This window comes from Rhineura floridana, chromosome 1 (genome assembly GCF_030035675.1).
Source record: "Rhineura floridana isolate rRhiFlo1 chromosome 1, rRhiFlo1.hap2, whole genome shotgun sequence".
Classification (NCBI taxonomy): domain Eukaryota; kingdom Metazoa; phylum Chordata; class Lepidosauria; order Squamata; family Rhineuridae; genus Rhineura; species Rhineura floridana.
The window spans coordinates 101,853,994-101,880,562 of NC_084480.1; the positions used below are offsets into that span (position 1 = coordinate 101,853,994).

General features: G+C 43.6%; 1 protein-coding gene across 3 annotated transcripts in view; it reads right to left on the reverse strand.

Annotated features, from left to right (window-relative positions):
* Positions 1 to 26,569, reverse strand: part of VPS13A (vacuolar protein sorting 13 homolog A) — a 304,094-nt gene that overhangs the window by 221,687 nt on the left and 55,838 nt on the right. For all 3 annotated transcript variants that reach the window (XM_061627500.1, XM_061627520.1, XM_061627510.1), the window contains exons 14-16: positions 19,715 to 19,777; positions 19,132 to 19,261; positions 2,372 to 2,466 (exon numbers count right to left, since the gene is read on the reverse strand). In XM_061627500.1, coding sequence (XP_061483484.1) covers positions 2,372 to 2,466; positions 19,132 to 19,261; positions 19,715 to 19,777 — 288 coding nt within the window. The remainder of the gene's footprint in view (positions 1 to 2,371; positions 2,467 to 19,131; positions 19,262 to 19,714; positions 19,778 to 26,569) is intronic.

A 26,569-nucleotide genomic window follows, 5' to 3' on the forward strand; every position in this document is an offset into this window, starting at 1 on the left:
TGACCCTGACCCAAGAGATGTGTGTCAGAGTGAGCCAGGAGCTTGAGTAGAAGGAGAGTCTGCCTCCAATGGGTATGGCGTCAGAACTGCCTGCGCTGATGGGCTCCTCTGCCATAAGAGGCCGAAGGGGCTTGCCTGCTTTGGTATTGGGCTCTGAGCTGGAAGCACTGTCTGGGCCAGGGTGCCCTGGAGGAGTGGAAATCTGTAGACCTGGCATCCTCGCCCGCCAGGTCGCGCCCCCCGAAAGGGCTGGAAGGAGCGGTAAGGAGTAAACCGCCGAAATGGCCTGCGGTCGTCTCTTCTGGCTGTGGCTTACGTAGGCTTACGATTGTCCTTGGGGTCAACAAGGACAGCTTTAAGAGCATCCTCACCAAACAGCATAGAGCCCGAGTATGGAGCCATAGACAAGTTAGTTCTGGCGGTAGTGTCAGCGTCCCAATGTCGGAGCCATAAGGTTCGACAAGCTACCTGTGTAGGTAGCTGAGATTGCACTGATGGAGTCAGAGGAGTGATGGAGATATCGGAGTGGCGAGGAGTTTGGCTGGGGAAGCCTTCAAATTCATCGTCTGATGACCCAGAAGGAGACTGAAATAGAGCAGGTACTGCTTCTTGCGCAGGCTTCTCCAGGATCGGGGCTGAGACATATCTTGTCCTCTTGTGTGCACCGTGGGCAGACAGGTGTTTAGTCTTGGCTAAGGCTTTAGTGTGCTTATGTTTAGATGGTTTATGTTGAGGTGGGGCTATGCCCTGGTGACTTGCCCCTGAAGTTTGTGCCACCTCCGGATTCTGATCTGCCATATCAGGGTCTGAATCACGCACACAATGGGGAAGGTGCAGTGATAGTTCTGTGCTGTAAGATGGTAAGAAGCAGGATGCACACTGGGAGGCAAGATGCCAAGAGAAAATTGACTAAGTTCACTATGGCATCCAAAAACAAATGGGTACACACCCACAAAGAAGGTACTGATGCCACACTAAGCAAACAGGACTCCAAAAAGGGAAGTCGAGATGCGATACTGGCCACCAGCTAGGTACACGCACACAATGGGGAAGGTGCGAGACCGCTACAGTACGCTGCCAGGGAAAATGTTGCTTTTAAAGCACAGCGTGGCCAGGGCTAGATACACGCACACAATGGGGAAGGTGCGGTACCGCCAATGTGCACTGAAGAAACTAAAGCACCACCAGAAAAAGGGCTTGCATCAAAATATGGTGCACATAAGTGGATACACACACACAATGGGGAAGATGTGGTATCACTTAAACACAGCTTGCTCAGACTAAGCAGGCCTCACAGGCCGCAAAACTAGGAAAACATCAGAAACGAAACCTACAAAAGCGAAACTAAAATAAAAATGGCAGCCAGGAGATCAGGCAGCCTAAAAAGAGCCTCTGCAGGGTTTAAGGGGCAGCCGGGAGGAACCGCTGCCTTTTAGGGCCGAAAAAAGGCCTCCACGTGTAAAGACGTTGATGGAGGAAAAAAGGCGGCGAGGGGGGGGGAAATCGCCACCGCCTCCAAGAACTAGGCCAGAGAAAGAGCCAAACGTAGGATGGAGCCGCAGCCACAGGCTCCTGGCTTGAAGGGGAAAATGCTGCCCCGGGAGTGCGGCGACGGGCAGAAGGCCTGCGAAGGAGCCGCAGCCGCAAGCTACCCTGCGCCGAGAACAGGGGGGGAGCCGCAGCCGCGGGTCCCCCAAACCACGGAGAAGCAGCAGCCGCTGCTTAAAAAGCCTCAGCAGCGCACCCCCAAATAACCCAGGTCAACAAAAAGGAAGAGGAAAAAACACCAGAGAAAATAGAAGAAAAAATTCAAGAAAAATGCAAGAAAGAAAAAAGGGTCCCGAAAAATAAAAAACGGGAGAAACAGAATATAGGAAAAATCCCACACACTCCAAACACCAAGGGGGAGGGGGGGGAAAACAAGGAAAAAGCCAAATGCAACAAGAAATAGAAACTTAGCTATGCTCTGTCCAGAAGTCCAAATGCCTCGGACGAAGGCAAGAATGAAGACTGGAGTGGGAAGGGCCTGAGGCACAGGTTTTAACTCGAGTGCATTCTTGCCTTCGGACGCTAGATGGCAGTAAAGCCCAAAGTGATGGCAGGCGACCTGTGGAAAATGCATAAAACATGAACTGAATCTGATCTCAGGTCTATTTACATCTATATACAGAATTTAAAGTGCTTCTCAAATTACATACATACATTGCTGAATGTGTCCCTTCTTCGAGATAGGCAGCACTATATCTTACTTGTGCACTAATCATGTGAATATGAAAGTATGAAAATCATTGTTCTTCTTTTGAAAAATACCATTACTGGTTATAAAGTTAAGTGCTTGTTGGCTATACTTTATAAATCAAATCACACCCACTGTTTTGGGCAAAGTTGGATCAACAGCCGTTTCACTATAACCAATTGCTGCATACAGTTTATCCTTTTCTTCTGGGGTCATCAACTGTTCAATACCTAGGATTTAAAACAATATTAATGCATTCAATATAAAAAGGTGCCTCAATTCTCATACTGCATCATAACATACTTGACATACTACATAAGAGATTGACTTTTTATTATTAGAACTTTGTAAAGGCTATAAATACAGAGTCTTTGCTGGTCCTACTATGCGATTCCATAAGACCTAAAAGGCAAAATCATAAGACTGAAGAGTTGGCATTTGATCATGGAGCAAGTTCACTCAGCCGCTAATCCAGAAGTCTGCACTCATGACCAGGTATATAATATAATGAATGGATCCAAATGTTTCTTTCTGTGAATGGAAGGAACCTTCTCCCATCAGAGGAAGAGACTCTATGGATACAACCCAATATGTCAGCTTGTTATTGTTTGTAATTAATGCCATTATCGTATAAAACACCAAAAAAAACCCAAACAATCCAAAAGAAAGATAAAGCACATCAATTTTCAGAGTGGAGAGATAACAGAGACCTTCTTTTGGAATGACAATCGTTTCCTGCCTTCAAGGAACAGGAGGAACACAATCCCAGTTTTGGAATTTGTGCCTAATGTCCTAATGCCCAACAGAGATTTGCAAATTATCAGAACTTAACTTTCTCCCAAATCATTTAAATTAAAAAAACTCCTTTGAAATAATCAGATGGACCTTCCAAAGAAGTCTGAAATAAACAGAGAAATCTACCCCTAAGTGAAGTGTATAAAGAGCAATACAGAATATAGCACACAGTGCCTACAATGTGGCCTGTTCTGCATATAGAGGGCCAGTGTGGTGTAGTGGTTAAGGTGCTGGACTACGACCTGGGAGACCAGGGTTCGAATCCCCACACAGCCATGAAGCACACTGGGTGACCTTGGGCCAGTCACTGCCTCTCAGCCCCATGAAAACCCTATTCATAGGGTCGCCATAAGTCAGGATCTACTTGAAGGCAGTACACACATACAAAAGATGGTCATTTGTTGGCCTATTATTCTTGTATGCATATTATGAAATCCCTGGCCGTTGGCCTGTGGGGTCCCTCAGGGTTCAGTTTTGTCCCCCATGCTATTTAATATCTACATAAAACTGCTGGGAGAGGTTGTCCGGAGGTTTGGGGTTTGGTGCCATCAGTATGCAGATGACACCCAACTCTACTTCTCCTTTCCACCTAATTCCAAGGAAACTGTCTCGGTTCTAAACCAGTGTCTGTCAGCTGGGGTGGACTGGATGAGGGTGAACAAGCTGAAGCTTAATCCAGACAAGACAGAGGTGCTCCTGGTCAGTCGAAAGGCGGATCAGGGAATAGGGGTTCAGCCTGTGCTGGATGGGGTTACACTCCCCCTGAAAACGCAGGTTCGCAGTTTGGGTGTGCTCCTGGACTCAGCCTTAAACCTGGAAGCCCAGGTTTCTGCGGTAGCCAGGAATGCTTTTGCAGTTAAGATTAGTGCGCCAACTGCGCCCATTCCTGGAGTCGTCTGATCTGGCCATGGTGACACATGCCTTAGTTACATCCCGCTTAGACTACTGTAACGTGCTCTATGTGGGGCTGCCTCTGAAGACTGTTCGGAAACTTCAGTTGGTGCAACAAGCTGCAGCCAGAATGTTAACTGGGGCTGGTTACAGGGATCATACAACTCCCCTACTGTAACAGCTCCACTGGCTGCCAGTCTACCCCACAATTCAAAATTCAAAGTGCTGGTTATGACCTATAAAGCCCTATACGGCTTAGGTCCAGGCTATTTGTCAGACCGTATCTCCGTATATGAACCTGCCCGGGCCCTGAGATCTTTAGGAGAGTCCCTTCTCACAATCCCAATACCTTCACAAGTGTGACTGGTGGGGACACGAGACAGGGACTTTTCAGTGGCTGCCCCTAGGTTCTGGAACTCCCTCCCTAGGGTGGCAAGAATGGCCTTCTCTGTGCAGTCCTTCCACTGACAGCTAAAGACTTTTTTCTTCCGGCAGGCCTTTGGAACTGAAAGCTTTAAGGGTAGTGATTGAAGAGGGTGCTGTATATTATTATTTTAATTGTATGCTCCTAAATTGGGTTGCAGTATTTTAATTGTATATTTATTTGGTTTTAACATCATAATAGTTTAATCCTGTTTTAATGCTGATTTTATATGTTTATATGTTCTTTATGATGTGTACTTATTTTCATCTGGAAGCCGCCTTGAGTTCCAGTTTGGAAAAAGGGCGGGGTATAAATAAAGATAATAATAATAAGCCAAAAATAACAGGATGAGTGGGCAGTTATTACCTGCAGAAAACAGACTTTTTATGATCAAGTTTAATTTTAATACATCAAATTGAGGATTTGGAATTCTTCATATAGTCAACACCATTTTGGCATCTTCAGCAAAAATTACATCATAGATCTTAGATAGATGGATTGATTCCATAAAGGAAACCACAGGCCTGAACTTATAAGACCTGAACAGGTTGGTTTATAACAGATGCTTTTGGAAGTCACAGATTCATAGGGTCGCCGTAAGTCATAATCGACTTGAAGGCACATAACAACAATTCCTGCAAATGCAGGGAGAAAACCATCCAGTCATGGTGCTTGTGGGGCTGATGTTTTTTGCTCAGTCTCACTGTAAGTTTTGTCCAAGCAGAATGCTTAGACGGACTAGCTGTCCCTTCTAGCAGCCTAAGAAGTATTCCTTTTTAATTGTTTATTTGTGGGTTTTTAATAATGTTTTTAGTTAACTAGGCAGTGTCACGTTCCCATCCTCACCCATTTGGCCCTATTTCTTTTAGGTATTAGGGTGTGTTTGTGTTAGTGCAGCTATTGTAAAGGTGGTTTTTCCTAAACTTTACTTCTATTTCTGAACAGGTTGGCTTATAACGGATGCTATTGGAGGTTGCTGATTCATAGGGTCGCCATAAGTCAAAATTGACTTGAAGGCACGTAACAATAACAAGATCTTACAATCAGAAATATCCTGAGGTAACATTACCAGGGAAATTGAATATGTTAACAAACTCTTACAACACTATGCCCAGCTTTCTTTATTCTGCAGATTTAAAAAACACAGTTTTGTTAAATGTTGGTCTGGCATTATGGGGAGTTTTTTCCAGTACAGGATCATGGATGTATAAATGTGTGCTTTTAGAGTAGGGAGACATACTCCAGTTCTAAGTATGACATCAGATGTACTATGTAAGACTCCAAGTAGTACACACAGAAACTTATTTTGGATTACATCTAATCTCTATTAGAACGACCCAAAATTGCTGCAGCATCTAACAAGCAAAATACGGTTTTAGCAGCAAAACCTTTTATCACTGGTTCTAACAGATGATGACCCTTAGTATAATAAAGTGACTTAATAACTCCCAGTGAATGGGGCAATGAAATTTTAATTGTCTCCAAGTGAGTGTGCCATAGAATGTTTTCACATTTAAGCCCTGAATACTTAAATGAGTGATACAGTAGGGCCCCGCTTTACGGCGTTCCGCTGACGCAGCGGCTTTCAAGCAGGGGAAATTCCCCGTTTTAAAGCCGATTTTGCCATTTTGCGATGTTTTGGCGTCATTTTTTCACGATGCTGCCCATTATAGTCTATGGGGCCCCGCTTTACGGCGGGGGCCTGGTCCCTAACCCGCCGTATTAGCGGGGCCCTACTGTATTGTTTATTTTACTTTATTTATTGAAGGAACCGTTTTACTTACCAGAAAGGTGTTTCTCTGGGGGTACCAGGACTCCACCAAGTGGAATATTGTCTTCCTCTTCTGTTGCTTGAGTCAGGAAAGAGTTAACACTCCAAAGGACTCTCACCTTAGCCCCTCCCACAGAGTGACAGTTCGCCATCTGGCCAAGCTTGAAAGTATTACACTTATTACACTAACAACATCATGACTGGAATGCCGGCATAACATGTTGCTGTCCCAAGAATCATTGCATGAAGGGGAATATCGCCACTGCCCAAGGAGGAGAGCAGCTGTTACTGCTATTTGCAGTTTCTACATACAGCACTTTAAGTCAGCTGGCCAGGGAGGGAGAGCTGCTACTGATGTCTGCTATTACTGCTGCTGTTCTCCTTTGGTTGTCATCATCACTGCACTTTCCTGTTGAACTGCTCCCGCTTAGCTACATCTTACAGGACTAGGTCCCAGGTACTCAGCCAGCTCTGAATAATTAAATCTTTTCACCTGTTCCTCCTTCAAGGAATATATAGACTGGCTGGCTGAGTGGCCTGGGAGACCTTTGCCTGCTGGAAGAAGAACATCGCTGCTGTCCAGCGAGGAAGAGCGGCTGCTGTTATTGTTTTCAGCACCTACTTACAGCACTTTATTTCAGCTGTCAGCTATAGTGGCTCTTGCTTGTGTAAGGAGTGTGGGGGTGTGGTGTGAGTGTATGTGTGTGTGCATGTGGTGTGTGTGGGTGTGGATCTGCATTATGTGCCTGGGAGAGAGGATTCCGGTTTGTGTGGGAAGATCTGAGGGGGCCCCAATTGGTGTAGTGACGGGTAGAGGGAGATATGACGTTGTGCGGAGGACTTGCCAGGTGAGGGGAACTCGACCCAGGCAGCTAACGACTGTGTCTTGTTCCGGTCCTCCCCGCATCCACAAGTATGCTGGTTGTCCTATCAGCCAGCTCTCAGATCTCTGGATGCTGCTTTTAAATGCCAGATCGGTACATAACAAGATCTCCCTCATCCACGATTTAATTGTGGATGAGGCGGCCGATCTGGCATGTATAACTGAGACCTGGGTGAGCAGGGAGGAATCAGTCTCTCCCAACTGTGCCCGCCTGGATACTTGGTTCAGCATCAGGGTAGACCTGAGGGCCAGGGAGGGGGAGTCGCTGTAGTCTATAGTTCTATCTCCCTCTCCAAGCACCCTGTCCATGTGACTACTGGTCTAGAGTGTTTGCACCTTGTGTTGGGTCAAGGGGACAGATTGGGGATTCTGTTGGTGTACCGCCCACCCCGCTGCCAAACAGACTCCCTAACTGAGCTGACGGAGGTGGTCTCAGATATATTGTTGGGATCCCCTAGACTGTTGGTGCTAGGGGATGTCAACGTTCATGCTGAGGCCACCTTATCTGGGGCGGCTCAGGACTTCATGGCCTCCATGACAACCATGGGGCTGTCCCAACATGCTATTGGCCCAACACATGTAGCAGGGCATACTCTGGACTTGGTTTTCACAACTGGACATGGAGATGGTGATCTGAATGTGGGGAATCTTACATCAGTCCCTTTGTCATGGACAGATCACCGCTTGTTGAAGTTTAGACTTGCAACGGCTTCTCCCCTCTGCAAGGGTGGGGGACCCATTAAGATGGTCCGCCCTCGGAGACTAATGAATCCGGATGGTTTTCAAAGGGCTCTGGGGAGTTTTCCGGCTGATAGGGCTGGCGCTCCTGTCGAAACCCTGGTTGAACTGTGGAATACAGAAACGACCCGGGCAGTTGACATGATCGCTCCTGCGCGCCCTCTCCTGTGTAGAGCTCATACGGCTCCATGATACACTCCAGAGCTGAGAGCGATGAAACAATATAGGAGACGGCTTGAGTGCAGATGGAGACGGACTCCTGATGGATGCAATTATGCACTGGTAAGTGCCTATACCAAGTTATATCTAGGGGCAGTGAGGGCGGCAAAAAAGTGTTACTTTGCTACCTCTATTAAAGCATCTATCTGCTGCCCAGCGGAGCTCTTTAAAATTGTCCGAGGGCTATTACATTCTGGCCCTAGGGACATGGTAGAACCAACTAAGGCTCGCTGTAATGAATTTGCTAGGCACTTCCAAGATAAAATCTTTTGCATCCGCCAGGACTTGGACTCCAATATTACAGCAGTTGAATCATATGAGGTCTCCAGAACACAGCCTTGTCCTGATTTTTTGGATGAGTTTCAGTTGGTGCAGCTCGAGGACGTTGACAAGATGTTTGGACAGGTTCGTGCAACCACTTCTGTGTTGGATCCTTGCCCCTCTTGGCTAATAAAAGCTAGCAGGGATGGAACTGCCGGCTGGGCCAGGGAAGTGATTAACGCCTCATTGCGAGAGGGAGTGGTCCCTAACTGCCTGAAAGAGGCGGTAGTGAGACCGCTTCTGAAGAAATCTTCCCTGGACCCAGAAATTGTTAATAACTATAGGCCAGTAGCAAATGTTCCATTTCTGGGCAAGGTCCTAGAACGAGTGGTTGCAGACCAGCTCCAGACACTCTTGGATGAAACTGATTATCTGGATCCATTTCAATCAGGTTTCAGGCCTGGTTTTGGCACGGAGACAGCCTTGGTCGCCCTGTACGATGACCTCTGTTGGGAGAGAGACAGGGGCAGAGTGACTCTGTTGATTCCCCTTGATCTCTCAGCGGCTTTTGATACCATCGACCATGGTATCCTCCTGGGGAGGCTCGCTGAGCTGGGAGTTGGAGGTACTGCGTGGCAGTGGTTTTCCTCCTACTTGGCGGGTCGTCTCCAGAAGGTAGTACTTGGGGAGCATTGCTTGATACCCTGGACCCTCCAGTATGGAGTTCCGCAGGGGTCAGTTCTGTCCCCCATGCTCTTTAACATCTACATGAAACTGCTGGGTGTGGTCATCAGGAGTTTTGGAGTGCGTTGCCACCAGTATGCTGATGACACGCAGCTCTGTTTCTCCTTTTCATCTTTTTCAGGTGAGGCTGTCAATGTGCTGAACCAATGCCTGGCTGCGACAATGGACTGGATGAGAGCTAACAAACTGAGGCTCAATCCAGACAAGACTGAGATGCTGTTAGTGGGTGGTTCTTCTGACCAGATGGTGGATGCTCAACCTGTCCTGGATGGGGTTGCACTGCCCCTGAAGGAACAGGTTCGTAGCTTGGGAGTACTTTTAGAACCATCCCTGTCACTTGAGGCTCAAGTAGCCTCGGTGGCACGGAGTGCTTTCTACCAACTTTGGTTGGTGGCCCAGCTACGCCCCTATCTGAACAGGGACGACCTTGCTTCAGTTGTCCACGCTCTGGTAACCTCTAGACTAGATTACTGCAATGTGCTCTATGTGGGGCTGCCTTTGAAGACAGTTCGGAAACTGCAGCTTGTGCAAAATGCAGTGGCCAGATTGTTAACACGGACCAGGCGGTCCGAACATATAACACCGGTTCTGGACCGCTTGCACTGGCTGCCTATATCTTTCCAGGCTCTATTCAAGGTGCTGGTTTTAACCTATAAAGCCTTACACGGCTTGGGACCACGATACTTGATGGAACGCCTCTCCCAATATGAACCTACCTGTACACTGCGCTCAACATCGAAGGCCCTTCTCCGGGTGCCTACGCAGAGGGAAGCCCGGAGGATGGTAACAAGAAAAAGGGCCTTCTCAGTGGTGGCCCCCAAATTATGGAACAATCTCCCTGATGAGGTACGCCTGGCGCCAACATTGTTGTCTTTTCGGCACCAGGTTACCTCTTCTCCCAGGCATTCTAGCATTTTAGTATTGTAGCATTTAGTATTTTAGTATTTTTAGTATTTTAGTTTAGTATAGGTTTATTTGGAAATTTAATGAGTTATGTTTTAAATTGATTAATGTGTGGTTTTAAATTGTATGTTGATATTTTGATGTTGTGAACCGCCCAGAGAGCTTCGGCTATGGGGCGGTATAAAAATTTAATAAATAAAATAATAAAATAAAATAAATAAATGACTCAAAATAACACTGAATATGCTGGAGCCAACATGGAACGTGGACTTGCAAACTACTAGATCAGTTCCCTGACCCTTTAACCTCCTCCATTTACCTTGTGTTATTCATCCTCATGTTACATGCCAGGGTGGACCTAGGCAGTGTCCTGGTGCCCCCAAAGAAACACCTTTCCGGTGAGTAAAATGGTTCCTTCTCCAGTGGGCACCAGGACACCCCCAAGTGGGATATTCCAAAGCTGACCTTCTACGTGGGTGGGTACATGTACCTTAATGACCCGGCAGCACCTGCTAAGGAACTCCCCTTCCCACGGCTGCCTCTGCAGATACGTATACGTCCATCTTATAGAACGTGATCAATGTATCCGGGTTTGCCCAAGTGGCTGCCCGACAAACCTCTTGTAGAGGAACAATTGTTGAATGTGCTGCATAAGCAGCTGGTGCTCTTGCTGAATATGCCATGATACCAGCTGCAGAGTAAATGCTTCAAAAGCAGCCGGAGAAGCTCCAGCAAAGAGGAACTCACTAATGGACACCTGGTAATTTATGCAACCAAACCTTCTGAGTGTTTCGAAAGCAGCCAGGGGAACTCCAGCTAGGTGAAACTTCTCATGCCTACAAAGTAATCCCTGAAATATTGCCATGCTATGCGAACCTGCTGAGTGACAGTAATATGAAACTTAAGCTCCTGTTTAAATGAACACAAAGGAATAACAAGGCCTGGCTGTCTTAATTTTTAGCGAGTTAGGGATTACATAAGAAGCATGTGTTTGTATTCGATTCTCCTGCCCACATTCTAAAAAAACCCTATATATAAAAAGCTACCTGTTGAAGACAAGGAATAAAGACAAATTAACTTACATGTAAAACATGCATTAAATCTGTTACTGAACTTCCCTGAGGGAAGTAACAAAACAGAATTGCCTATGTGTAAACCTTAGCCAAGTTGCCAAGTTGTGCAGAGTAGTAAGCCCTACCAAAGGTTAATTTGTTCCAGTGGTTGCAATATTAATCTATAACTGTTTTATGCCACCCTGGAACTTGGTGGCGAAGGGTGGGTAATAAACTGAACCATCAGCAAAATTCATTTAGTTAATGAACTGAAAACCCTGGTAAAATAGTGAATATGTTGTTGCTTCCTACAGGGGACCCTTAAACTCCTCAAGAATCGATAAGATATATGTAATTATCCATTCCTTCAATTATTAAGGACCACCGGTGTTCAGAAGCACAAACGTGCTGTGTGCTGCTACTCTTGAAAAACTCCATAATCACTGAGTGGCATCCCCTTATTATATGTTGTTATCCTCCCCCTCCTCCTCATTATTATTATTTTATTTTCACCTCGCTGAAGGATTCAAGGTTCAGGATGCTAATAATGGCCATCAAGGCAGTCTGTCACACAAGAAAGAATGCATGAGCATATGCCACCGTGGCCTGACCAGTTTCTGAGACAGAAGAGGAACAGAAATAGCCCATACTTGAGACTTGTATCAGGAGCAGTAAACACCCGTGTGAAGTAGAAGGGATGGATTTCACACATGGTGCATTGTGTCCAGGACTGTTGTGGCCGTAAGAAACAGGTGTAGGCCATGATTTACCCAAATACACTGTGTTAGAAACCATTTCATCACTTCTTTCTACATTCAGAACATACCATATCTAACCCCAACTGATCTAATGTTATACTGAGCCAGAAAAAGGCTTCTCTTAAAGTGACAGACTGCCCAGTATAGGACATTATGGAAAACAATTACTCACATTATAATAGTGCAGTGGCAGCTCTCCACCTCTGAGAGGCTGACTGCAACTTCTGATAACTGAATGGGGAGGCTGGAACCCAGTAAACTCTTCACCTCCTGATGGGGAAGTGCTCAAATTGACCCCATATATAGTACTTAACAATGGAGGCAATGTAGTGGAATGGTGAGTAATAAGATGTTGCTGTGGAATATCATGAGCCTTAAAACAGAATTGATTACTGTTGCTGAGCAGTAGGATGCACTTCATGCAATTAAGCTATTCTTTTATCAGTCCTGTCCAATGGTCGTGCTATCTCTTTTGGTAGATGAGCTTTTGACACGAAAGGAACCACTGGCAAATTAATTGCCAGTGGCAGGGTTTATGCATAAACTCTGGATCTGGAAAGTAATATTTACTTGCCAAAACAATTAGACTTTTAGTCTGAATGCTTTGATTTGGATTCCTGCATTGCGCAGGGGGTTGGACTTGATGGCCTTATAGACCCCTTCCAACTCTACTATTCTATGATTCTATGATCTATGAAGTGCTTCCAAGTCTTTTACTTAGGAGCTGGACCAGAATCACCTTGTGATTAGTATTAGGTTCTTTTGGGACCTCTGCGCTTTGGATCAGATGGTTTGTCAGGATGATTCAATGCTGCTAACATTCTACAGAATAAATGAATAAAATGTTCATCCTTAACAGCGTGTGAGATACTTTCTTTTTAATCTGTACCAGGAAATTACTTCCTTCCCCTTCTTCAATAGCTGGTGTCACCAGAGGATAAAGGGAATCAAGTGTTCACAGCAGCATCTGGCTGTCTAGCAACCTGTGATGTCACTCTGAACTCTGGCGCCAGGCCCATTGGAATTGCATGCAAGCCTGGGAACTTATGCACCCTCTTCATCTGAAGAGGGTTTGTGCCAATGATATTGCTTTCTCCTAATCTAACTGTGCATCAGACTAATTTATTTTATTTATTCATTTTATTTATTTAATCATCATCATCATTGTTTCTGCATGACTTGGCAGCAACAATTTGTGAATAACCAGGCTGATCAGCCTGTCTGTGGCTGGACTGAGAAACTACACACTGTGAATTAGAAAACTGCAGTTCACCCAATGTGCCACTATATGGTGCTGTTGAGTGCACTTCAGCAGTTGTATCTCAGCAAATGAGAGATTTCACATCTTCCAGCCAGGTTTCTCTTGTTGTTGTTATGTGCCTTCAAGTCGATTACGACTTATAGCAACCCCATGAATCAGCGACCTCCTAGAGCATCTGTTATAAACCACCCTATTCAGATCTTATAAGTTCAGGTCTGTGGCTTCCTTCATGGAATCAATCCATCTATTGTTTAGCCTTCTTTTTCTACTCCCTTCTGTTTTTCCCAGCATTATTGTCTTTTCTACTAAATCATGTCTTCTCATTATGTGTCCAACGTATGATAACCTGTTTCATCATTTTAGCTTCTAGTAATAGTTCTGGTTTAATTTGTTCTAACACCCAATTATTTGTCTTTTTCACGGTCCATGGTATCCACAAAGGTCTCCTCCAACAAAACATTTCAAATGAGTTGATTTTTCTCTTATCTGCTTTTTTCACTGTCCAGCTTTCATACATACATACATAAGAGATCGGGAATACCATGGTCTGCTATAACTGATTTGATATGTGACAAATGGGAAGTCAACATTTTATTTTTTTTGTTTAATCATTTTTGTTTTGTTTTGTTTTTTGTCTTTGAATGTTTTATGATTTTGTTTTCTATGTTTTATGAAAATTTGAATAAAAATTATTGTAAAAAAAAAAGGGAATACCATGGTCTGAATGATCCCGACTTCAGTATTCAGTGATACATCTTTGCATTTGAGGACCTTTTCTAGTTCTCTCATAGCTGCAGTCCCAAGTCCTAGCCTTCTTCTAATTTCTTGACAATTGTTTCCATTTTGGTTAATGACTGTGCCGAGGTATTGATAATCTTTGACAAGTTCAATGTCCTCATTTTCAACATGCATATCTTAAATTATTGATATTTCTCCCTCCAGTTTTCACACCTCCTTCATCTTGGTCCAATCCCGCTTTCCATGTGATATGTTCTGCATATAGATTAAACAAATAGGGTGATAAAATACACCCGTCTCACCTCCTTTCCGATGGGGAACCAATCGGTTTTTCCATATTCTGTCTTTACAGCAGCCTCTAGTAACCTAGAGTATAGGTTGCGTGTCAGGACAATCAGATGCTGTGGCACCCCCATTTCTTTTAAAGCATGCCATAGTTTTTCCATGATCTACGCAATCAAATAATTTGCTTTAATCTATAAAGCAAAGGGTGATTTTCTTCTGAAATTCCTTGGTCGTTCCCATTATCCAACGTATGCTTGCAATATGACCTCTGGTACCTCTTCCCTTGCAAATGCAATTCAATATAAACAAGTGTAAAATTATGCATATTGGAGCAAAAAATCTTAATTTCACATATACGCTCATGGGGTCTGAACTGGCGGTGACCGACCAGGAGAGAGACCTCGGGGTTGCAGTGGACAGCACGATGAAAATGTCGACCCAGTGTGCGGCAGATGTGAAAAAGGCAAATTCCATGCTAGCGATAGTTAGGAAAGGTATTGAAAATAAAACAGCCGATATCATAATGCCGTTGTATAAATCTATGGTGCGGCCGCATTTGGAATACTGTGTACAGTTCTGGTCGCCTCATCTCAAAAAGGATATTCTAGAGTTGGAAAAGGTTCAGAAGAGGGCAACCAGAATGATCAAGGGGATGGAGCGACTCCCTTACGAGGAAAGGTTGCAGCATTTGGGGCTTTTTAGTTTAGAGAAAAGGCGGGTCAGAGGAGACATGATAGAAGTGTATAAAATTATGCATGGCATTGAGAAAGTGGATAGAGAAAAGTTCTTCTCCCTCTCTCATAATACTAGAACTCGTGGACATTCAAAGAAGCTGAATGTTGGAAGATTCAAGACAGACAAAAGGAAGTACTTCTTTACTCGGCGCATAGTTAAACTATGGAATTTGCTCCCACAAGATGCAGTAATGGCCACCAGCTTGGATGGCTTTAAAAGAAGATTAGACAAATTCATGGAGGACAGGGCTATCAATGGCTACTAGCCGTGATGGCTGTGCTGTGCCACGCTAGTCAGAGGCAGCATGCTTCTGAAAAACAGTTGCCGGAAGCCTCAGGAGGGGAGAGTGTTCTTGCACTCGGGTCCTGCTTGCAGGCTTCCCCCAGGCACCTGGTTGGCCACTGTGAGAACAAGATGCTGGACTAGATGGGCCACTGGCCTGATCCAGCAGGCTCTTCTTATGTTCTTATGTTCCCTTTCTAAATCCAGCTTAGACATCTGGCATTTCTCACTCCATATATGGTAAGAGCCTTTGTTATAGAATCTTGAGCATTACTTGCATGGGATATTCAAAACCCTATGAATAAGCTTCTCTTATCTGCTGCAAAAACAGACATAGGTAAGATAACCACATGGACTAAGTGTCCTGCTTAGTTGATCTGAATGTAGGCAATTAGCACATATAGTCTCTGTGTATTCTTTGTGGAGACCACATTTTTAGTTTTATTTTCTTTAATGAAGTGTCTTTGACAATTGCCTGTGCGCTGGGGTGGAAGCCCGCAAATTCATCACTTGATGAAGATAACACCCATGAAGCAACCCCTAGTGCTTGCTTCACATCCTTTTCCTTTGACAGGATCTTAGCTGCATGCCTGTTTGCAGTTTGCCAAGCTGAATAACTGACCAGGGCATCCAGTTCATGCCTCCCTCATACAGCATGTTTTCCTGGTCTCCAGCAACTCAGCTGCCCTTGTAGTGGCCATTAGTTGCTGCCCAACCATTGCCCTGCGGACATAGTGAACGTCACATCCTCCAACAGACTACCTAAAACTATTGAGGGAATACAGCAGGGTTACTCAGACCAAATAGTTAATTTACAATTCCATAGACGTCAGGAGTTGACTTTGCCATCCTTTATGGAAAAGCCTCAAGGTGGGCTGCTCTTCCACCTGTGAACCATCTATATTCTTCTCCAGATAGACAACTGAATCATCATACACATTCTGTTGCGTCTTAGTGGTTTGTCTGCCAAACCTCTGAACCATCAGCCTCCATGCTCTACCACTGGACACATCATGTGGGACTGGTGAAGCACTGTGATGTGTTCTGTGTTGCCCTTGGTGTTCATTAACAGTATTGTTTAGCTGACTCAAATGAGCACTGTGCCACAATGTATTGGAAGCAGGAGTGGGGTTCGCTGCAAAGTGCTGATCAGCATGCATTTCGATAATCCATCATTTCTTTACCTGTCTGTCCTTTTTTTGTTTCTGCTTTCTCTGATGCTTGCCAATTTGATCTGCTGTGTGCATTTTTGGGTGATTCGATCTGCAGATTTTTTTTTTCCAGGATGCAAAAATTACATAATTGTTTTTGTAGATATTTATGTAAATGATAGCATTTCACATAGTTTTTTGGTGACAGAGAAAAACATTGTGTAATTTTTAGGTCACTTACGTGAATGATCACAGCGTTCCACATGGTTTTTTAGCGAGGGGGAAACATTGCGAAAAATAATTATGAAAAATATTACGTAAAATGGGGGGTGGATTTTGAAAGAAAAATTCTTGTCGAATGCAGTCATAGCCGCATAATCTGTGCCAACTACAGCTGCAGCCCACCGCAAGAGATCGGTGCCACTCCAAAGGGATAGTAAACTAGCAAATTCAGTTGGGATCCGGTACCAGGTGCAATTTTGTCCGATATTCTCCCCCATCCCTAACTGGAAGTAAGTGATTATTCATTGATGCAGTGTGATTGTGTAACTTGCTGCATTTGTGCAGGTGCTACTTGAAAAGACTGGCAAAATGCAGCTAGTTCTGCAGAAATGTCATCCATCAGGGCTCTTCTAATGTGATTTAATGCAGCAGGACTTAAACAGAAAGATTCCACCTGCTGAATTTCCTGATTACTACAGGAGATGGCAGCAGAGACCATATTAACTGTCTGTGTTGAATCTTTCCGCCTGAATCTGTATGCTGTTGTTGCTGGTTTTGACCAGAGGTGGCAGCATTACACAATGGTGCAGTATCTAAACAGGTCTGTGGAAGTTCAGACTGCTGGGTGTTAAACCAGACAATTCTTCTTCCTCCTTTGAATTTGAGGACCAAAGGATCTGGAACCCTTTCATCCTCAGAGAGCACCTCATCATTTGATGCTACCCACTGCTGGCCTTGCTCTTCCACATAAGCTGCTCTTCTGCACTCTAATAATGTTGTTGATGAACCTTTTTATTTTTCTCTTTATTTTTGGCAACATGTTTCCTCCCTGATGGCTATGCTACCACATTACTTGCAGGGTTTAAAGCACTTTGCTGTTGATTACTGGCCTCTCTCTGTGCTACCGCAAGAGTGAATGGGCCACACACTGACTGTGATGCTGTTTACTGTTGGCCAAAATGCAGCTGCCTCCATGCCTGCTGCTGTGGCTTTTTTTTCTGAGCATGTTAAAAGCAGAACCGCACCAGCCGCTCCTCCCACTTTCTGTACTGATTTTATTTTTTTGAGTGCTCTGATGAACCTTTAGTGTGCTCTTTAGGCATTTCACTGCTAGTTGACTCCCCAGAAAAGTCTTCTCTGACACACTTGAATCAGTACACAGAATTCATTAAATAAAACAGAATTAATTTGAACACCTCAGTTAATTATCTAAGTAATTAATTCAGGGTATCAAATCCTTAGGACATTTAATTTAACAATATAATATATTGACCAACGAACATAACGGACACTTACCAGTCACTCAGACATGCACTCAATTCATTTGGAAAAAACTGTAAACAACATTCAAACACAAACCACTCAGAAAGGAATTTAGACACAACAAACCAAAAACAGTAGGGAAAGATTTGGGATTCTAAGTAAGGATATAAGCCAGCCAGACTGAAGAGCAAGGCGAAAATAGTACTGCTCAAACCAGGCAGGAAAATGAACTGTCACTCCGTGGGAGGGGCTAAGGTGAGAGTCCTTTGGAGTGTTAACTCTTTCCTGCCTCAAGCAACAGGAGAGGAAGACAATACCCACTTGGCAGTGTCCTGGTGCCCACTGGAGAAAGCCATTTTTACCCCACTCTTCAGCAAAAAGGCTACCAGAGTGGCTTACAAAGTATTAATAAAAGCAACAAACATGACACTCCCTGCCCACAGGCTTACAATCTAAAGGATAGATATGGCCATTCAGGACCCTATTATGGTGCTCATGACTTTTGGCAAACACAATCACTTTGGTCTTGCTATAACTAATAGATAAGCCTTTGTAATTACAAGAAGTTCCAAATTTAGAAAGTAATATTCTCATACCTAATTTAGATAATAAGAGCCGTATTATTTGCATAAAGCAGCACTGGAATTTTTTGACTACTAGTGGTGTGGGGGGAGGGAAAAAAGAAAAGAAACTCCTGAAATACATCATGTAACATAAGAGATTAAGCAATAATGAGCCAAAATACAGCCTTGTTTTACACCACTTTTATTTTATTTTATTTATACCCCACTCTTCCTCCCAGAAGGAGTCCAGAGAAGCGAATACATTATGTAAATATTGAATCTGAAAGAAAGTCGGCAAGTTCCACTCAAGTTTTAACATCAGTAGTGGAGTACACCAGCTGTATAAGAAGCAGCAGTAATATATCCAACGAAGTAACTGATAGTTTTTCCCATAGATGCTGCCAATCAATTGAATTAAAGGCAAAAGTTTAAGCTGGCCTTTGGCCTAGCTCAGTATTTTTATTTTATTTTATTATTACACTGATATCCCATCTTTCTTCCAAGGAACTCAAGATGCTATACAAACATGGTTCTCCCCCTCCCAATTTTATCAGCACAACAACCCTGTGAGATAGGTTAGGCAGAGAGGCAGCAGTTGGCCCAAAGTCACCCACTGAGCTTCATGGCCAAGCAGGAATTGGAATGCTAGTCTCCCATGTCCCAGTCTGACATTCTAACCACTCCACCACACTGGTGATTGCATATTATTTCCTTAGACATATTGTTATGTCTGAAATGTTGCTGTTATATTTGCTGTTTGTTTTTAGTATTTGTGGTTTTATGATACTATAAATGTAATGTACACCACTTTGGGTGATTTAAAAATAAAGTGGAAAGGTGAGCTATTATAAACATACACATATTTACTCATATTGAAACTACTAAACAGTTTATAATGGCCTGCATGATTTGGGAGGATCCAAAATTTTCTTAAATCAAAATGGGCATGTGCATACCTTTCGGTTCTTGTTTGGGTTCACTGCTTTTTCCTCCAGTCCATCCCCATATCCAACTAAACCAGCCACCAGAGTCTTCATCATCTTGTTTAGCTCCAGGTCTGAAAATCTTTAATCCAGCCTTAGTTGCCTATTATGCAAAATTGCACAATATTATTTAAAGGTTAACATTCAATATCTTGTTTAATAGAGCAAGCATGTAGAAATCAGTCAAGATGTGTGGAATACTGTATCAGTATTTCGGAGCTCTGCAGGAGCAAAATCAGTAGTGCAGCTGTCTTGGTAATTTAAATATGTATTGGGGCTGCTATCTTGATAGCCTATTAAATAGTAATTATAACTTAGAAAGTATTGAATCTATAGACATCCCAAAAAGGGAAAACCAAGACTGATGACCAGTATATACTGGAACTTATTTAAAACGCATACATATAAACTATTGCATGGAAGTTTGACTTTGAATATATTATTAAAGATTTTTATGCATTTATCCAAGCTGAGATGAAATAGCAGCTTTTTAACCTCAAAGATCTAAAAGCAACTCATAGTTTCCATAAAATCAAATCCATTGCAGAGCAGTTACCTCGAATTCTGCCTGTTGTCTTGCCAGAGTGATGCTGAATATATCCAAGGTCTTCTCTAGTTCCTATAAAGAGAAATGGAAGTTACATACTAAGACACTACACACAGTAATGACAAAATGTTTCCAAGAAAATGTTATACATCCCCAACCACTAACAGAAGTGTTACAGTTCAGAGCTTGGGCCTGCTTAGAATAAAACCTTCCTCTGTTAAAGGGTTCACGTTTGGGGTTCACTGCCTGTTTCACATCTTAGTTTTTTATTGCTATATTGTGGGGAAATAAATTTATTTTTATTATTTTAAAAGCATTTCTAAACAGCTTAATATTTGAAAATCAAAGAGGAAAACAACAATATATCATAAAAACAATAAAATAGTATCATAAAAGCAGAAAGACAAACATAGAAGCAATATTATGAAAACATATAAAAACAGAAATTCAATAATAACAGGGTCTAACCTTATGGGTCAGGGAAACTCTGGCCAAAAAAATAAGTCTTTATAAAACATTAGAAGCAACTGATGGATTATATTTATTTATTTACTGCAGTTACATACTGCCTAAGCAGTTAACAATTTTAAAATACTAAAATAAACAAATGACAACTTGGCCTGGTGGCAACATATGGCAGAGGGAAGAGGATTTTATGGAGTGGGGCAATGGTGGAAAATGTCACCGCAGCTATTTGTTCTTCTTCCTTTTCCTCCTCCTGGAACTGTCCATATAACATAACAAGGAAATATTTTAATTTCCATTCTCTCTCCAGGATACTTCCAAGTTATCAGGAAGTCTACCCCTATCCACAATTAGGAGGTGACACAAGGGAAAGGAAACCATCATAGAAAGTGGTGAAACAGCTGAGTTTCAACTTATTAATATTAAATGCTATCACCTGTGCCCTGAATCAAGCTAAAGGATTCTTACTTCACAACAGATGCTAATTACTTACCAATGCCAGGATATTTGTGTTATCAGTAACGCTACTTTGTGAATAGTCACTAGAACAACTATATATACATTTAAGCATACAATTCCCCAATCAACTTGCCAACTTGGCATAAAACTTCTTGCATCTGATGAAGTGGGCTCTAGTCCACAAAAGCTTATACCATAATGCATTTCTTAGTCTTTCAGTTACCATAAAACTCTTTGTTGTTAAGGCAGTAACAGTAAAAACAGATTTCAGAAGGATTGATTGATTAATTGATTACATTTATATACCGCCCCATAGCTGAGGCTCTCTGGGCGGTTTACAACAATTAAAAACATTAAAAACAAATATACAAATTTAAAAACACATTTTTAAAAAAACCATTCAAAAACACATGCTAAAATGCCTGGGAGAAGAGGAAAGTCTTGACCTGGCCCTGAAAAGATAACAGTCCTTATCTGGGGGGCTAATGAGCTACCCTTGCCATGGAGTGGTCGGACTGTGTGAGAGAAGAGCTGCTGACCATGGATTTCTTTGCCCCGTGTGTGCCAGCTGTGGAAGGAAAAATGCAGGAGAAGCCTGAGGAGGGAGTGCAAGTCCTAGCTGAGCTCCCAGCGCCTGTAGAGATGGGTGAGATAAAGTCCCCAAGTAATTTTGCCCCTGGGGCGCCCCATAATGGTCTTACAGAGTGGGATACAGCTCCTATGATGAGTGCAGTCCCTGGGCAAATTCCAGCAGTGAGAGGTGCCCAGCACCCTGTAAGTTTAGGGAGCGAGAGACACAGGGAAGGTTATTTGCCTCTGTTTGAGCCCATGATTTACATTGGAGATTATGAGGGAGAACAGAGATTTCTTTCTGCCAACCTGAAGATGCCCCCAGATAAAGACTTGTGGGAGGACTTTGATTTGGAGTATGGGGCAGGAGATAAAGTGGACCGGCTTAAGACTTTTCCCAGAGCAGAGAGGGAGAAGATGGCTACAGCCTGTTGTGTGCCAATGAGGAAGCAGATCTGTTCCTGGAGAGGAGTCCCGAGACCCTGCAGGCAGCAGCGTGGATCAGCTCGGATTGGGAACTCCCTGAAGCCCCTAGACAAAGGGCCATGTGGGCAACCGCATGCTCTGGGGGTGGGGGTTATGCATATGGGACTGTGTACTGATTTGCTGTAAGAATTCTCCTGATGTTTTTAGTATTGCCTTTTGAAATGCTGTCGATTTGGGCTTTAAAAAATGCTTATGGGGGATATGAGCTGTCTGATGATGTGTTTTTTTGTTGGAACTATGCTGATAGGTTTTCGCAATAAGGTTCTACTGTTTAAGATTTATTATTCTGTGTCTGTTAGATTGTGGACAACATATCCAAACACCATGTTAACTTTTTTCTTTCCTTCTGTAGTTATGGTAAGCTCCTATTGTTTCTTCTTGATAAGCAAAGTGTAATATATTATAGAGTAGAAGCCTTATATGAGTAGAGTGTTAAAATAAGCCACCTGGAGGAAAACTCAGTTCTTATATAAGAAGCCTTATATGAGCCACCTGGAGGAAAACTCAGTTCTTGACCCCATCCTAGCAAGGCATCGGGGGTTGGGGGAAGCAGAGGATTTTTTTCCAATTGGTATCACTGTTATTTGTGGATTTTTGCTTGTGTGTATGTGTTTGCATTGCTGGCAAACTATTAATATGTAGTATGCCATTAAGAGCAAATATTAATACCCCTGTTGGTCAAATGACAGGGCAAAGAAGATCCGGCCCTCAGGGCAAGAAGAGGCAAATCGTACATCCTTTGACCATGGGGGTGGAATATAGGCTGGTGGGCAATATAATATAATATAAGGGCAAATATAAAGCTGCTTTAGGCATGGAAGCTTGTGTCCCTCTCCTTTGAGTCTTGGTACCTGTCAGCATCTGCAATGATTTAGCATTTTGGCAGTGTGATAGATGGTCAAAGGACGGCCAATGTACCCAATTAGCTCATTTTGGCAGCAAGCGAGAGGTCAAGGAACGGTCAATGGTTAGCTCATAACTCACCTGGTCCTTATCTGGGGGGCTAACGAGCTACCCTTGCCAGGGAGTGGTCGGACTGTTTGATGTGTTGCCAAGAACAGCAGCTCTAAGTCTTATCTAGACAAGCTAATGACCAAAGGCTGCCAAGAGAGAGTAGCTTTCAGAGGTCAAGATGATCTGCTTGCTAGTAGTCTTAATTAGCACAATGTTTTATGTATAATCAATCAAGTGCCATGATGCTTCAGATCAAATGCTGTGATGCTTCGAAGATAGTAGTCATAATCTATTAACCACAGAATTGCTTTGATGTCTAGCCTGATATAGAACAATTAATCATGTATTATGTCAAGAAATGATGATTTGATGTAAGATAGCAGCTAATCATGTATTCGTCAATATTGAGCCTTGCCAAAGATTTTGCTATATAAGTCACCCTTGTTTCCCAGTGCGTTGTTCAGACTGGTCAACGTTCTATGGAAGAGCCTTGCAGTCTGATCCATTGGGTAGGCATTATTTATTTATTTATTTATTTTTAATTTATATACCGCCCGACTAGCAATAGCTCTCTGGGCGGTGAACATAAAATAGCATAAAAATACAATGAATAACAAAATAATACTATAATACAATCATCAATCCAATACAATAAACATTTTAAAAAGTAAATCAGTGTAACTTAAAATGCTTCAGAGAATAGGAAGGTTTTGACCTGGCGCCGGAAGGAGAGCAGAGTCGGCGCCAGGCGTACTTCCTCGGGGAGACTGTTCCATAGTTCGGGGGCCACCACTGAGAAGGCCCTAGATCTTGTCATCACCCTCCGGGTCTCCCTGTGAGTTGGAACCCGGAGGAGGGCCTTCGTAGCAGAACGTAGTGTACGGGCCGGTTCATATCGGAAGAGCCGTTCCGCAAGGTATCGTGGTCCTGCACCGTATAAGGCTTTATAGGTTAATACCAACACTTTGAATCTAGCCCGGAAACATATTGGCAACCAGTGCAAGCTGGCCAGAACAGGTGTTATATGCTCGGACCGCTTGGTCCTTGTCAGCAATCTGGCCGCCGCATTTTGCACTAGTTGTAGCTTCCAAACTGTCTTCAAAGGTAGCCCTACGTAAAGCGCATTACAGTAATCCAAACGTGAGGTTACCAGAGCATGTACCACTGATGTAAGGTCCTCTTTACTCAAATAGGGACGTAGCTGGGCTACCAACCGAAGTTGGTAAAACGCATTCCTAACCACCGAGGCTACTTGAGCCTCAAGTGAGAGGGAAGAGTCTAAAAAGACTCCCAGACTATGAACCCGGTCCTTTAGGGGGAGCGTAACCCCATCCAGGACAGGGTATATATCCACCATCCGATCAGAGAACCCGTCCACCAACAGCATCTCAGTCTTGTCTGGATTGAGCTTCAGTTTGTTAACTCTCATCCAGTCCATTGTCGCGGCCAGGCAACGGTTCAGCAAATCGACAGCCTCACCTGAAGAAGATGAAAAGGAGAAGTAGAGCTGCGTGTCATCAGCATACTGATGACAACGCACTCCAAAACTCCTGATGACCTCTCCCAACGGCTTCATGTAGATATTAAAAAGCAGGGGGGACAAAACTGACCCCTGCGGGACCCCATATTGGAGAGCCCGCGGTGTCGAGCAATGTTCCCCAAGCACTACCTTCTGGAGACGACCCGCCAAGTAGGAGCGGAACCACTGCCAAGCAGTACCTCCAACTCCCAACTCCGCGAGCCTCTCCAGAAGGATACCATGGTCGATGGTATCAAAAGCCGCTGAGAGATCAAGGAGAACCAACAGAGTTACACTCCCTCTGTCTCTTTCCCGACATAGGTCATCGTACAGGGCGACCAAGGCTGTCTCAGTGCCAAAACCGGGCCTAAAACCCGATTGAAATGGATCTAGATAATCAGTTTCATCCAACAGCGTCTGGAGCTGGCCAGCAACCACCCGTTCCAAGACCTTGCCCAGGAATGGAACATTCGCCACTGGCCTGTAGCTGTTAAAATTGTCTGGGTCCAAGGAAGGCTTTTTCAGGAGTGGTCTCACCACTGCCTCTTTCAGACAGCCCGGGACCACTCCCTCTCGTAAAGAGGCATTTATCACTTCCTTGGCCCAGCTACCTGTTCCATTCCTGCTAGTTTTTATCAGCCAGGAGGGGCAAGGATCCAGTACCGAAGTGGTTGCACATACCTGTCCAAGCACCTTGTCCACATCCTCGAGTTGAACCAACTGAAGCTCATCCAACAAAACAGGACAAGACTGTGCTCCGGACATCTCACTAGGATCTACTGCTATAACTTGACAGTCTAGGTCCTGGCGGATACATGAGATCTTATTCTGGAAGTGATCGGCAAACTGATTACAGCGGGCCTCCGATGATTCCACCGTGTCCGGTGCATAACAGGCATGCCTGTTATTACTCAATAAACTCTCCTTTGTTAGTAAACCTGAGTCTGTCATACTGATTCCTTGGTATCTCTCTCAAACCTGAAAAGCCCATGGCCGGGGCAATACACCTTCCAACTCCCAACTCAGCCAGTCTTCCCAGAAGGATACCATGGTCGATGGTATCGAAAGCCACTGAGAGATCAAGAAGAATCAACAGAGTCACACTCCCCCTGTCTCTCTCCCGACAGAGGTCATCATACAGGGCGACCAAGGCTGTTTCTGTGCCAAAACCAGATGTGAAACCTGACTGAAATGGATCCAGATAATCGGTCTTATCCAAGAGTATCTGGAGCTGGCCTGCCACCACTCGTTCAAGGACCTTCCCCAGGAATGGAACATTTGCCACCAGCCTATAGTTATTAAAATTTCTGGGTCCAGAGAGGGTCTCTTCAGGAGTGGTCTCACTACCACCTCTTTCACACAGCCAGGAACCACCACCACTCGCAGAGAGGAATTAATCATTTCCCTGGCCCAGCCGGCTGTTCCATCCCTGCTAGCTTTTATTAGCCAAGAAGGGCAAGGATCCAGCACAGAAGTGGTTGCACGAACCTGTCCAAACACCTTGTCAAAATATTGAAGGGAATGACACGGGTGATAGGAACTTTCAGATGGTTTCAACTGGGTCCTAACCCAAGAGATCAGAAATCCAATTACAGACTATTATAAAGAAGAAAGTGAAGAATCAAACCCAGTGAAAAAGTGGGATCCCTCTTTATATATTAATTGTTAATTCATTTCTGTACTAGTATAGTACAAGCTGGTTGCTAAATGGGGATTCAAAAACAGGAGTAGGCAGAATAGGGATTGTAAGAAGAGAAGAAAGCTTATGGGAATATGAAGGGAAATTAGAGTTTTAGAGGTCAGAATGAAAATCAAGAAATCAGATTACAGAAGAATTGTAGGAGTATAGCAGAAATAAATCTAAAGTCGGGGGAGGAACACTGGAAAAGTGCCCGACAACAGCATTGTTTCCCCTTCTTTAAGCAGCACAAGGAGATGAACAATCAGAATTAACATCTTTTTCACATGCAGCACAGTTTTTTCTATAAAGGGTTCATTCCCAAAGTCAACCATATCTCCCTTAAACAGAGCTGAGCTCTTACATGAAAGTGACTAGATTTTTACTCTTAAGATTCAAACTTTTGAGGGGTAAAGAATAGGGCTGTACACAGGCGTGCCCCCATTCAATTTGTAGCTACAGAACAGCTGTTGCTAAATAACAGAATAGCTAATGGGTGTGTGTGAAAGAAAATAAATAGAAGTAAAGTTTAGGAAAAATCACCTTTACAATAGTTGCACTAACACAAATACACGGTAATCCCTAAAATAAATAGGGCCAAATGGGTGAGGATAGGAACATGGACCTGCCTAGTTAACTAAAAACATTATGAAAAACCCACAAACAAACAATTAAAAAGCAATAAGAAAGAGAAAACAAACATAGACTTCTTAGGCTGCTAGAAGGGATAGCT